The sequence below is a fragment of the Mustela lutreola genome, chromosome 2 (assembly GCF_030435805.1).
Source record: "Mustela lutreola isolate mMusLut2 chromosome 2, mMusLut2.pri, whole genome shotgun sequence".
In the NCBI taxonomy this organism is placed as follows: domain Eukaryota; kingdom Metazoa; phylum Chordata; class Mammalia; order Carnivora; family Mustelidae; genus Mustela; species Mustela lutreola.
This window is the reverse complement of record NC_081291.1, coordinates 4,729,974-4,742,749: the sequence shown is the minus strand read 5'-3', so window position 1 is coordinate 4,742,749 and position 12,776 is coordinate 4,729,974. Positions and strand designations below refer to the sequence as shown.

The window sequence follows — 12,776 nt, the reverse complement described above, 5'->3', positions numbered from 1 at the left end:
CTGGGCTGCACTACCTTGAATGCACGTGTGCCTGTGTGTGACCACTTACCCTCATGGCATCCAAGGCCAGCCGCAGGCTGTCCTTCTCCACCGCATCCTGCGTGTGTTTGACCAGCTCCTGCGTGGTCCACAGAGATAGGCATTACCTGGACCTGCCCTCTCCTCTCAGGGGCCCTCCAGGCAAGCCTGGCCCGCGAGCTTCCTCCTTCCACCCAGAGGGTCCTAGAGCCTGGCCTCTGGAAGCCCCGCTGCACCCCACTCCTAGGACACGGAGAGGTCCGGAAGCCACGCCCTTGCCCCGCCCCGCTCGCGCACCTGGAGAAGAAGGTGGTACTTGAGGACCCGCTGCATGGGCACCATCAGCAGGTCCCGCAAGGTGAACCTCCCGTTGTTTGCTCGCTGAGAACATTCCTAGGGGGCCAGAGAAAGAAATGAGCAAGATGAGGGGGGAGATAGGAGTGGATTTTTCTAGAACATGAAGCATCATGTCTCCCCCAAGGAAATAAAAGGAAGAATTTCCTGGAAGACTGGCAAATCCTGCCTGGGGCAGAAGCCCCAGATTCCACAAGCTGAGTCGGGCTGGCGAGGGCGAGACACAGGTGGTCAGGGCCTCCACGAGGCCGGACATACAGCACACACAGGGGACTGCTCATCATCTCTGCCCTGTCCGGGCTTCCACGAGACACACTGGGCCAGGGTGGTATCAGCCCAGGATGGGGACTCGCTGTGAAGCTGAAGCTCAGCCTGGACTTGGGGCACAGCCAAGGCTGGGGCTCAGCCCACGCTGGGCTGGGGATCAGTTTGGACTCAGAGTTCAGTTCAGGGTCAGGACCTCAGCTTGGTGTCAGCGCTGAGTCCAGAGCTGGGGTTGAGCTGCAGTCAGGGCTCAGTGCTCCCACCTCCCTCCTCCTGCGTCATCCCTCCCAGTCGGCCGGTCAGTACCTCCCTCCCCAAACCCTCGGAGAGCAGGTCCCTGGCTGGGCTGCTGCAGAAAGTGGCACGACCCACTCTGTCTCCTCCTGGGCGTCCCTGGGGCCATGGGAAGGAGTAAGAGAGTCCCCCAGATGTGGCCCAGGCCCCCACCTCCAGCTTCATCTGTACATCCTCCCGGGCAGCGGCCACACGGTCCAGGTGCTTGCTGGCCGACTCCACCTGGCTGCAGTAGCGGCCGTAGACGAGGAACCTGAGGGGAGGACAGGGGGCCGGTATGGGTGGCCAGCACCACGGTCAGGCAGATCTGGGTGGCAGTCCAGGCCCCGCCTCTTCCCAGACGGGTGATGCTGAGCCTCAGTCTCCCCATCTGTAAAACGGAATAACAGTGGCACCTCCCACAAGGAGCTATGGTAGCACTGAACGAGATGATGCAGAAGAAGCTCTTAGCACTCGGTATATTGGCTCTCCAACGTTCATTTAACCAACACTTACAGAGCACCTACTGTGTGCCAGGCCCTGTGCGAAGCACTTTCGGCCGCAATTTTTTCAAACCTCACCACACCCTCAGAGGAACGTTCCTGTGCCACACTGATTTTAATAGATGTGGCAGCAGAAGCACAGAGAAGTTAAGTGATTTTCCAATACCACGCAGCCCCAAAGAGGCAGAGCAGGGGACTGGACCAGAGATGGGCAGTCCCTTGCCCACGAGCAAAGAAGGAAGAGCCCTGCCTGTCCAGTAGTCTCTGAGGGCAACTTCTCTCAAATGCCCAGCCTGAGCAGGACAGGATGACTTCCAGGGGTGCGGGCTGGCCAACTGGGTCTCACCTCTCCTTGTATTTGATGAAGACCTGGTAGAGAGTGGGCGCACCTGGGGCGGCCAGAGCTTCCTTCATCTCCTTTAAGAAGTGAGTGTGCACGCGAAGCAGGTCCTACCCGGAGAAAGGGGTGAGGGCCGGGGCTCAGGAAGCCAAGCAGGAGACGGGTCACCCTCCTGCCCTCCATCGCTCAACTCCCACCCCCCGCACTCCAGAGACTGGCGGGGCCAGAAGGTGGTCCCCACTGGACGGAGGCCAGGAGGACTTGGGACTGGTCAGCTCACCTCGATGTTGATGAAGATGATCTCAATGTCTTGGGGTTTGAGGAACCGCTGCAGGGGTTTCATGAAGTGCTGTGAGAGGAGAAAAAAAGGGTAAGGGAGACCGAGACCTCTTCCTCCAACGCAGTCCCAGAGAGACGGGGACAAGGCGGCAGAGTCAGAAAGAGAGACTGGGAGAGAAAGACTGTTGGAGAATGTCCACACAAACACCTGTCCCAGCACTTCCTCGTAACAGTCAGGAAGTGAGAGCACCCCCAAATGCCCATCGGCGGATGAGTGCGTCCACTCACACCCGGGAAAATCAGCCCTGAACGGGAGCGAGGCACCGACTCGCACTGCCCCGGGGATGGACCCTGAGCTTGCGACACTCAGAGAGGGAAGCAGACAGAGAAGCCTGCAGGGCGTGTGACTCCACGTGAGTGACACATCCAGACCAGGCTCATCGTGGAGACGGGAAGCAGATTAACAGCTGCCAGGGGCTGAGGAAGGATGGGGCTTTAGGGGGTGATGGCTAAAAGGTATGGGTTTTCTTGGAGGGGATGATGAAATGGTTCTAAAACGAAACAGGGCGACAGATGCACACACAACCTTGTGAATAAACCAAAAGCCACTGGATTGCACCCATTAAATGGGTGAGCTGTAGGGTATATTAAGGTTCTCTCAATAAAGCTGTTCAAAAAGCAATGGCTGAAAGGAAGGGACTAGAAGGTCAGAGAGCCGTAATTGAGACAGGAGGACAGGACAAGGATATAGGAACAGTATAGACAGGAATAAATGGACACACATAGGGAAAGAAAGACCCCGAAGGAAAGAGCGACAGGTCAACGCAGGAGACAGGATGAAAGAGAAAAGCAGAGATGAAGAAGCAGAAAGCAATGAGGGCCGAGAAGAGCTCCAGGCCCGCTTGGGGCACAGGTGGCCTCTCATGAATGGCCCAGAGGCCACCGCACCGACGGATGCGCACCTGCCCGCCCAGCTCCCGCGCATGCGCCTGCCAGGGGCTGGGTCCGAGCACCGCACCTGTTGGATAGAGCCTAGTGTGTCTGTATACTTCTCCTCCGTCTGCTGGATCTCCCGCAAGCAGCAGCACCGCTTGTCATACTCTGTCATCTTGGGCTGAGAATGGGGAGGACAGGTCAGTGTTAGGGGACCCGGGGCTGCCACGGCCCCGGCCATGGGCCCGCCCAGACGCGGCACTCAGCCCCACGCACCGGCATGGGCATGGGCTCCGTGCGCATGAGGTCTTCATAGATCTCATCGCCCTCCGCCTCCTCGTTCTCCACGCAGTCGTACAGGTCCTCATCCTCCTCCACCGTGTCGCTGAGGGGTGTGGAGTCAGCCAGGGCCCCGGAGCTCCCAGGCCAGGGACCCCTCAGGTCCCACCCAAATCAAACTCGTGTCCCCTCAGATCGACAGGGCAGAGCCATGTCCTCTCAGACCTCACCTCCCAGGGCAGGGCCATGTCCCCTCAGACCCCTAGGGCAGCCCGTGTCCCCTCACACCCCCAGGGCAGGGTGGTGGTCCCAGACACTCACTCGATCTGGTCAGACAGGCCGCTGTAGATGTCTTCATCGCCCACACTGTCCTCCTCAGTGGGGAACGGCCTGGGGGAGCCACAATGGTATGAGCCACAGGCCTGGGGGCCGGATGGGAGGGGCACTTCCAAGAGGGAAGGACTAGGGCCAGATCAACCCAAGGATGCCAGCTCAAATGGTTACTCACATGATCCCCTTATTCTGGGCAATGGGGGTCCAGGACAGAGCAGACAGGGTGTAGATGACCTGTGACAAGGACCATGGTTGCTCAGTAAGCCCCTTACCCACCCACATGCCAGAACATAGCCTCAGACTCCAACATCGGAGGCTAGACATTATGGTTAGATCCATACCCCTAAGAGCCTAATTCAGGATTTTCTCCACCTTCACTTCTCCATGTAGTAGGTCAAGGTTCCCTTAACTAAGCACCCACCACTTGATTGCCTTCTTCTATGCAATCCTTACAACCACTCAGAAAGCATAGGATGATATCATTCCTGTGTTAGAAAGGAGGGACCAGAGAGGCATGGTCACAAATCTGAGGTCACACAACAAGTAGCAAAGCAGGGACTATAACCCAGCTGCACAGGTCTCATGCTCTTTGCACCTGGTGTGTTGCCTCGTCTGACTTACCTATTCTTCTCCCCGACAGCACTTAGCTTTCCCGATGGAAATATTCATGGAAATGGACTAAAATCCAATCTCTCAGCTCTACATGCCCAGCCCCATGAGCAGTTCAGCCCCAGCTTACCTTCCCAAAATCCTGCACATCGAAAAGGTCAAAAGCCTCAAAGAGTTCACTCCGCTTGAGGCCAAACTTCTCACAGCAGGTAGACAAGAATGTTCGGATGTTCTTAAGGCACAGGAACTGTGAAGAGAGACAGAAGTGGGGGTGTGGGAAACATAACAGGACAGAGGAGAGGCTGAGCCCTGGGCAGCCAGACTTGGGGACTGGCACAGAAGGGGAAAAAGTAAGCCACATCTTTTCTGATAAAGATCGAGCTGTACCTGAAGCTGACACTACCCTTGAATCCCTGTTTATTGAGATGAAATTCATATAACATAAAGTTAACCATTAACTGAAAACAAAATGTAGTATATACATATAATGAAATATTACTCAGCCAGAAAAAGGAATGAAATTTTGATTTATGCTATAGCATGAATGAACCTTGAAAACGTTTTGCTCAGTAAAATAAGCCAGAAACAGAAGGACAATTATTGTAGGATTCCATAAGGTCCCTAGAGCAAGCAAATTCACAGAGACAGAAAGTAGATGGTGGGAGTCAGGGGTTGGAGGCGGGGGTGGGGAGTCAGTGTTTCATGGGGACACGGTTTCTGTTGGGGAAGAGGAACAGTTTGGGATGTAGTAGTAATGGGTAGACAACATTGTGAGCAGACTTAATGCCACTAAAATGTACACTTACAAATGGTTAAAATAATAAATGTTCTATTTATTTATATAGTATTCAAATATAAAAATTTGTATTTATAATTATCAAATATATATGTCTTATGTATGTATATGTAATAATAAATATTGTGTATCTTTTACAGCAATAAAAAAATCTAACCATGAACCACTTTGAAGTGTACACTTTGTGGGGCACCTGGGTGGCTCAGTGGGTTAAGCCTCTGCCTTCAGCTCAGGTCATGTTCTCAGGGTCCTGGGACTAAGCCCCGTGTCAGGCTCTCTGTTCAGCTGGGAGCCTACTTCCCCCTCTCCCTCTGCCTGCCTCTCTGCCTGCCTGTGATCTCCCTCTCTGTCAAATAAATAAATAAAATCTTTAAAAATAAATAAAGTGTACACTTCAGTGACATTTGACACCTCACCACGTCATGGAATGAGCACCTCATCTAGTTCCAAGACTTTTTTCTCAGCCCAAAAGTAAATCCTGTCCCCATTAGGCAGTCACCTGCCATTCCCTATCTCTTCCTTCTCCCTGGTAACCACTGTCTGCTTTCTGTCTCTGTGACTTTACCTAGGTCTATAACTGATCGATAGACCAACAAAGAATGGCATATCTATAAAATGGAATATTATTGGGCAATAGAAAGGAGTGAAGTATTGATACATGCTACAAAGTAGATAACCCTCAAAAACATGGTGCTCAATGACAGAATCCAGGCACAAAAGGTCACGCAGGCTACCGTTCCATTTAGAGGAAAGATGTTTGAACTTTTCAATTTCATGAACCGATGCATTCCTTTCCTGTTTAAATCAGTTTGGGTTGGGCTGTAGTGACTTAAAACCAGAAGATACTGACTGATGCAGCGGTCAGACACCCAGGATGCCACTCTGGTTTGGGGTATTTGGTCCTGCTATAAAGAAACCCTCACATTTGCCTGGTATCAGTTCATCCAAACGTCCCAGTGGGCTCAGCACTCTCTAAGTTCCCTAGAACCTACAAAACCCTAACCAACCTTTCTTGACCACAGTTTTATCTCATGACCTTGCACGAGCACCTGCCATGGGCCCGATTCTCAGCACTCTATATATTTAACGTCTATATGTGTAAAATATAGTGTATATTTAAGGCATACCAGATGATTATTTGATATGAATATTCATAATGCAATGATTACTACAGTCCAGCTAATTAACATAGCATCTCCTTACATAGTCACCATTTTTGTGTGTGATAAGCATAGCTGAAATCTACTCTCTTAGTATATTTCCAGTGTGCAATTCAGTATGGTTTTTTTTTTTTTTTTTGAGAGAGAGAGGGAGAGATAGAGTGTGTGCCGTGCACATGGGAGAGGGAGTGAGGTGAGGCGGGGAGAGGGAGAGAGAGAGAGAGAATCTTAAGCAGACTCCACACTCAGTGCTGAGCCTGATGCGGGGCTGGATTTCAAGACCCTGAGATCATGACCTGAGCTAAAATCAAGAGTCAGATGCTCTAATATTTACATATTAAAATATCAAAGAATGACATATTTATTCAGTTCTATGAATATTATTAGTGGTCTACTATTATGTGTTTTCATATTTTATACTCCAACTGCAGTCAATGGATAGAGATCATTTGCTACCTGACATCATGAAGATATTTTCCTGTGTTGATAATTTTGTCTTTCGCATTTAGGTCTTTAATCTACCCAGACTTGATTTTATGTGTGCATAAAGTAGCATTTTTATTTGTTGTTCATATGGATACATTTGATCTGAACAGTATTTATGGAAGACATTGCTCATCCTCCACTAATCTTCCATGCCATCTTGGTCACATATATGTCTGTATATCTATATCTGCTTTTAGGCTGTCCATTTTATTTCATTAGTCTATCTCTGCACCCATACCACATTACCTTAATTATTATAGATCCGTAATAAATCTTAATATCTAATAAAGCAAGACTTAGCTCTGATTTTTCTATTTCAAAAAGAAAAAAAGAGTCAGATGCTCAACCGGCTGAGCCACCCAGGCGCCCCTCAGTACAGCATTATTTAGGATGATTACATCACGCCTGCACGTTAGAGCCCTAGACAGATTCATACCCCCTAACTACAATTTTGTACCCTTGGATCAATATCTCCCCATTTTCCTCATTCCTTCAGCACCTGTCAAGCTTCTACTCTCTGCTTCTATGAGTTTGACTTTCTCTTTCTCCCTTCTTCCCCCCAAATCCCTTCCCACTCATATTCTCTCCCCCCCCACCCCCGTGTGCACCCGTGTGTGTGTGTGTGTGTGTGTGCACGCGCGTGGGCGCAATGGAATCCTGCAAGCTCTATTATATCCTCATTTTACAGATAAGGACTGAAGCAAGGACAGCCAGCCAGGATGCAAACCCAGGCAGCATGACCGCAAGCACTATGCTGTAGGAACGTATGTGAATCGTGTCAATATATAGATTTCATTGTACCCGTGGATCTCACACTTCCATCTCCAGACTGTCTTCTTCTCAGTGATTGCCACATCCACAGTATACCTACCCCACTATCTATGCAACATGAACTTTAAATAAACTTTAACGTAGGGAGGCCTGGGTGGCTCAGTAGGTTAAGCATCTATCTCCAGCTTCCCAGGGTCCTGGATCAAGCCCCCACTGGGCTCCCTGCTTAGCAGGGAGTCTGCTTCTCCCTCTCCCTCTGTCATTCCCCCTGCTTGTGCTCTCTTGCCTTTTTTAAAAAATATTTTTATTTATTTAACAGACAGAGATCACAAGTAGGCAGAGAGGCAGGCAGAGAGAAAGGAAGGGAAGCAGGCTCCCCGCTGAGCAGAGAGCCTGACGTGGGACTCGATCCCAGGACCCTGAGATCATGACCCGAGCCGAAGGCAGAGGCTTTAACCCACTGAGCCACCCAGGCGCCCTCTCTTGCTTTTTTTTTTTCCCTCTCTCTGTCAAATAAATAAATTAAATATTTTAAAAAATAAAATACGACAGGGGTGCCTGTGTGGCTCAGTTGTTAAAATCGTCTGCCTTCGGCTCAGGTCATGATCCCAGAGTCCTGGGATTAAGCCCGGCATCAGGCTCCCTGCCAGCTTCTCCCTTTCCCACTCCTGCTTCTTGTGTTCCCTCTCTCCTTGTATGTCTCTCTCTGTCAAATAAATAAATATCTTTAAAAAATAAATAAAAATAAAATAAATAAACTTTAACTTAAATAAATGTATTTAAGAAGAGAACTTGATATCCTTCTATCAAAAGAAAACTGGGATCATTTGCTATAAAAAGAACACAATGTAAAGTAAATATGATGTAAACAGTGTTAGTAAGTTTCAGATGGATCCTACTGCCTGCCGGAGATTGTTCGCTCTCTGTTGAAAAGAAACTAGTAAGAGTTAGAGGTTCCTAAAAGACAGAGTGGCAATTCAACAATCCATTTGTGATAAAGAAAGAAAGAGCCACGTGGGTGGCTCAGTTGGTTAAGTGTCTGCCTTTGGCTCAGGTCATTATCCCAGGGTCATGGGATCCAGCCCCCTGTTGGGCTCCTTGCTCAGTGGAGACCCTGCTTTTCCCTCTCCCTCTGCCACTCCCTCCACCCCCTGCTTGTGCACACTCTTATCTCTCACTCTCTCTATCTCAAGTAAATAAAATCTTTAAAAAGAGAGAGAGAGAGAAAGAAAGAGAAAGGAAAAAAAAGAGTCTGGGCAAAGTAAGAATGGAAAGGAATTTCTGTAACCTGATAAAGAGAGAATCTGCCCCCCAAAAATCTTAAACCTTTGTTTTAAATTTAAAAAGCAGAACATTATATTTAATGGGGAAGTGTTGAAAAGATCCCCTGGTATTTGAAATCAGAACTAAGGTAAGGTGTCCCCACTACCATTTCTAGACGACGTTGTGTTGAAGATCTTAGCCTGCAGCACAAGGCAAAACAAGGAAAGGAAGGAAGGGGGGAGAAGGGAAGGGAAGGGAGGAGGAAGAAATTGAGCATCTGCAGAAGATACCATTGTCAACCCAGAGAGCCCAAAAGAATATACAGATAAATAACCAGAATCAACACAGTAACTTCACAATGTGAGTGAATTCACAATCAATATATGAAGTTTACCATGTGTTGGTGCACTAGCAACAATCAATCAGAAAATGTTATTTTCTTAAAAAGATAACATTTATGAAATCCCAGAATAAGCAAAACTAACCTATGGTGATAGAAATCAGATCAGTGGTTGCTTCTGGGGTGGGGAAGGTGGTGGAGATTGACTCAGAAAGGCCACAAGTGATGGAAATGTTCTGTGTCTTGATAAGGGTGTGGGTTGCACAAGTGTGTACAGCTCTGCTAGAACTGATTGAGCAGTAAACTGAAGAACTAAGCATTTCACTGCACGAAAATTTGGACTTCAATTTTTAAAGGATACCACTTACCATAGCCTTAAAAAAAAAAAAAAAGGGAAAACAAACATTCAAAAAAGCTAGTGATTGTACCAAATCTAACAAAAACAAGTGAAAATCTTTTATGAAAAATTATAAAATTGTATTGAAAAATATGAAAGAAGATCTAAAAAAAAAAAAAAAGTGAAATATGTCCTAATTCTTTCCTAGAGAGACTTAGTATTTTAAATTTTTCAGCTCTTTCCCAAACTGAGCTATGGCTCTAATACAATTTCAATTAAAATCTCCAAATGGCTTTTTTATTGAACTTGACACATGAATCCTAAAGCACAGAACTGCAAATAGCCGAGACAATTCTGTAGAGGGAAAGTTAACTGGGAATACTCTCATCAAGACTTATCATAAATCTACTGTAATTAAAACAATGTAATTATAGCAGTTAGCCTCCAAGATGGCCCCCAGTGGCCCACAGATCCCAATACTTGTGCCCTATTTGTAATTACTTCTCTCACTGAACCAAGCTTAGCCCAGTGTGACTGACTGATAGAGTACAGTAGAAGTAACAAGACGTGACTTTTCAAGGCTAGGTAATAAAAGGTATTGCAGCTTCCACTTTGGGCCTCTTGGATCACTGGCCAGCCACCATATTGTGAGACCACTCAGTCAGCCCTACGGAGAGGTCCAAGCGGAGAGGAACTGGGGTTCCATGTGGCTGAATCAACAAGAAAGCAGATGCTCCAGCCACAGTTGAGCCTTCAGATGATGGCAGCCCTGGCTAACATCTGACTACAACCTCATAAGAAACCCCAGCTCGGCCATTTCCTCATTCCTGATCCAAATAACTCATAAGCATAGTAAGTGCTCAATAAAAGAATATTTGGGGGATAATTTGTTACTTAGCAATAGATAAGAAATATAGGGATAGAGACAAATAAACCATAACAGAGGACCCAGAAATAAATCACACATGTACAAAAATGTCTTTTATGACTGAGCAGGTATTACAGATGTATGGTAAAAAGAGGTACTATTTTATAATTGTGGGTGGTTCGAATGGTTATCCATAAGGGCCAAGAAAAACAAATAAACAATAAATCAAATTCCTGCCTCATATCCTACTCAAAACAAATTCCAGATGGTATTAGACTTAAGTGCTAAAGGTAAGACTTTGAGAAGACAATTGAAGAGACTATCTGGATGACCTCAGAATTGTGAGTGATTCTGGAACAACAAAAACTCCAAATGATAAACAAGATGTGATCAAACTAAAATAAAGTTCTATTCATTAAAAAGTATCAGGAAGGGGCGCCTGGGTGGTGGCTCAGTAGGTCAAAGCCTCTGCCTTCGGCTCAGGTCATGATCTCAGGGTTCTGGGATCGAGCCCCATATCGGGCTCTCTGCTCAGCAGGGAGCCTGCTTTCTCCTCCTCTCTGCCTGCCGCTCCACCTACTTGTAATCTCTGTCAAATAAATAAATAAATAAATAAATGTTTAAAAAAGTATCAGGAAGAGAGTGACAAGACAAGCCGCAGAGTGAAAATGGATATTTGCTACACATGTGTATTCGAATTTATAAAGAATTCCTAATGATTCTATAAGAAAAAGACAACAATACAATCAGAAAATTGGCAAGACGTGAACATGAGTTTCCCTGCAGAAGAGTCACAAATGGCCCCAAGCCCATGAGGAGAGGGTCAACCTTGGTAGTCATCAAAGTGATGCTAATTAAAACAACAAGATACTATTTCCCACCCACCAGAAATGCAAAATTATTTAAAGTCAGGCAAATACCAAGTAGAAGTGGAGCCTGTTTCCCCATCTTTTGTGTCTGGGCTGGTCTGTGACCTGCCTTGACCAATAGAATACAGTGACAGTAACACTGTGTGAATCAAGTTTAGGCATCCAGAGGCTTTGCAACCTCTGCTCTTGCTTTCTTGGAACACTACTGCCAAAATACAGAGCCAGGCTAACCTCTAGAGGCTGAGAGACCTTGTGGAGCAGAGACAAACAGGCTGGTCAAGGGTGGAGTCAGGTGAGAAAACACCTGGTCAGCTCCTTTTGGTGTGTGTGGTATCTCCATCAGTCCTGTCTGGAGGCTCTACCCTGCCCTCCCCCCGGCCCCCTGCTCCTTTCTTTTCTTTCATAGTAGACTTTATGTTTTTAGAGCAGCTTTAGGTCCATGGGAAAATTGAATGCAAGGTAGAGAGATTTCCATATATATCCCTACCTCCAGGTATGCACAGTCTCCCTCACCGTCAGCCCCCCACCACCACCACCAGAGAGGGTAGGTTTGTTATGATCAATGAACCTACATTGACATGTCATCACCTAAAGTCCATAGTCGACATCAGGGTACACTCCTGATGTACATTCTGTGGGTTTGGACAAATATATAATGACACGTATCTACCATTATAGTAACATACAGAGTAGTTTCACTGCCTTCAAGACCCTCTGTGCTCCACCTGGTCATCTGCCCCTCCCCCTGAACCCCTGGCAACCACTGTCTCCATAACTCCCCTTGTCCGATGTCCCACAGTTTCCTTATCCATCACTACTGAAGGACTTGGCTGTTTCCAAGTTCTGGCGATGATGTATGAAGCTGCCGTAAACATCTCAGTGCAGGTTTTTGTGTGCACATGAGTTCTCAGCTCCTTTGGGTCAATACATTTTCTTTTCAATTAAACATTGAAGATCTCATTGTGCACTGTCTCTGATCTCATTCTCTTCTTTCCCTCCTCACTGGTTGCCCCCCTCTGCAAGTAGACATGGACCCTTCCAGCCCATGTCCTCATTCACTTTCCATGCATGCACACATCCACAAACAGCAAGTAGCATGCTTCTGTACTGTCTGGGGCTCCTTCCTTTCTGTCCTGTGGCTCACACTTCCTTTCTTGCTACAGCGCCATTTCCCAAAGTTGTCTCTAAAGAGCCGCTCAGTGAACCAGCCCTGCCTGTGAGAGCCAGACACTGCCCTCCAGAACCCCCAGCCCTACTGGGGAGGCGCCATTTGTTGAGAGCATAGCCTCTTCCAAACCTGAGATGAGAGGTTTGGCATGCACAGGTTTGTTCAGTCCTCCCAACAACGTTGCTACTGAAACCTAGGGGGCATGCTCTAATGACACTGCCTTCCAGTTGTTCAAACTCAAAACACTGGAGTCACCTTGGCTCCTCTGTTTCTCTCTCATCCGCTTCCAACCCCTCAACAAATCCTATTTGTTCCACCTTCCAAATACAGCCAGAATCCTGCTCCTTCTATACACCTGCCAGGCCTGAGCCACCATTATCGCTCAACTGCATTACTGCAGTGGCCTCCTCACTGGACTGCTTGCTTCTGCCCCTGGTCCCATGTCATTTATTTTCAACATGACATCCAAACAAATATGGTCAAAACCTTCCCAGGGACCCCGTCCTACCCAGATGCAAACCACAAGGCCCCGC

General features: G+C 47.5%; 1 protein-coding gene across 2 annotated transcripts in view; it reads right to left on the bottom strand.

Moving 5' to 3' along the window:
• Positions 1-12,776, bottom strand: part of VAV1 (vav guanine nucleotide exchange factor 1) — a 49,036-nt gene that overhangs the window by 19,598 nt on the left and 16,662 nt on the right. For both annotated transcript variants that reach the window (XM_059159698.1, XM_059159697.1), the window contains exons 2-11: positions 4,316-4,432; positions 3,752-3,810; positions 3,565-3,633; positions 3,241-3,349; positions 3,050-3,145; positions 2,033-2,101; positions 1,759-1,862; positions 1,084-1,183; positions 316-411; positions 50-118 (exon numbers count right to left, since the gene is read on the bottom strand). In XM_059159698.1, coding sequence (XP_059015681.1) covers positions 50-118; positions 316-411; positions 1,084-1,183; positions 1,759-1,862; positions 2,033-2,101; positions 3,050-3,145; positions 3,241-3,349; positions 3,565-3,633; positions 3,752-3,810; positions 4,316-4,432 — 888 coding nt within the window. The remainder of the gene's footprint in view (positions 1-49; positions 119-315; positions 412-1,083; positions 1,184-1,758; positions 1,863-2,032; positions 2,102-3,049; positions 3,146-3,240; positions 3,350-3,564; positions 3,634-3,751; positions 3,811-4,315; positions 4,433-12,776) is intronic.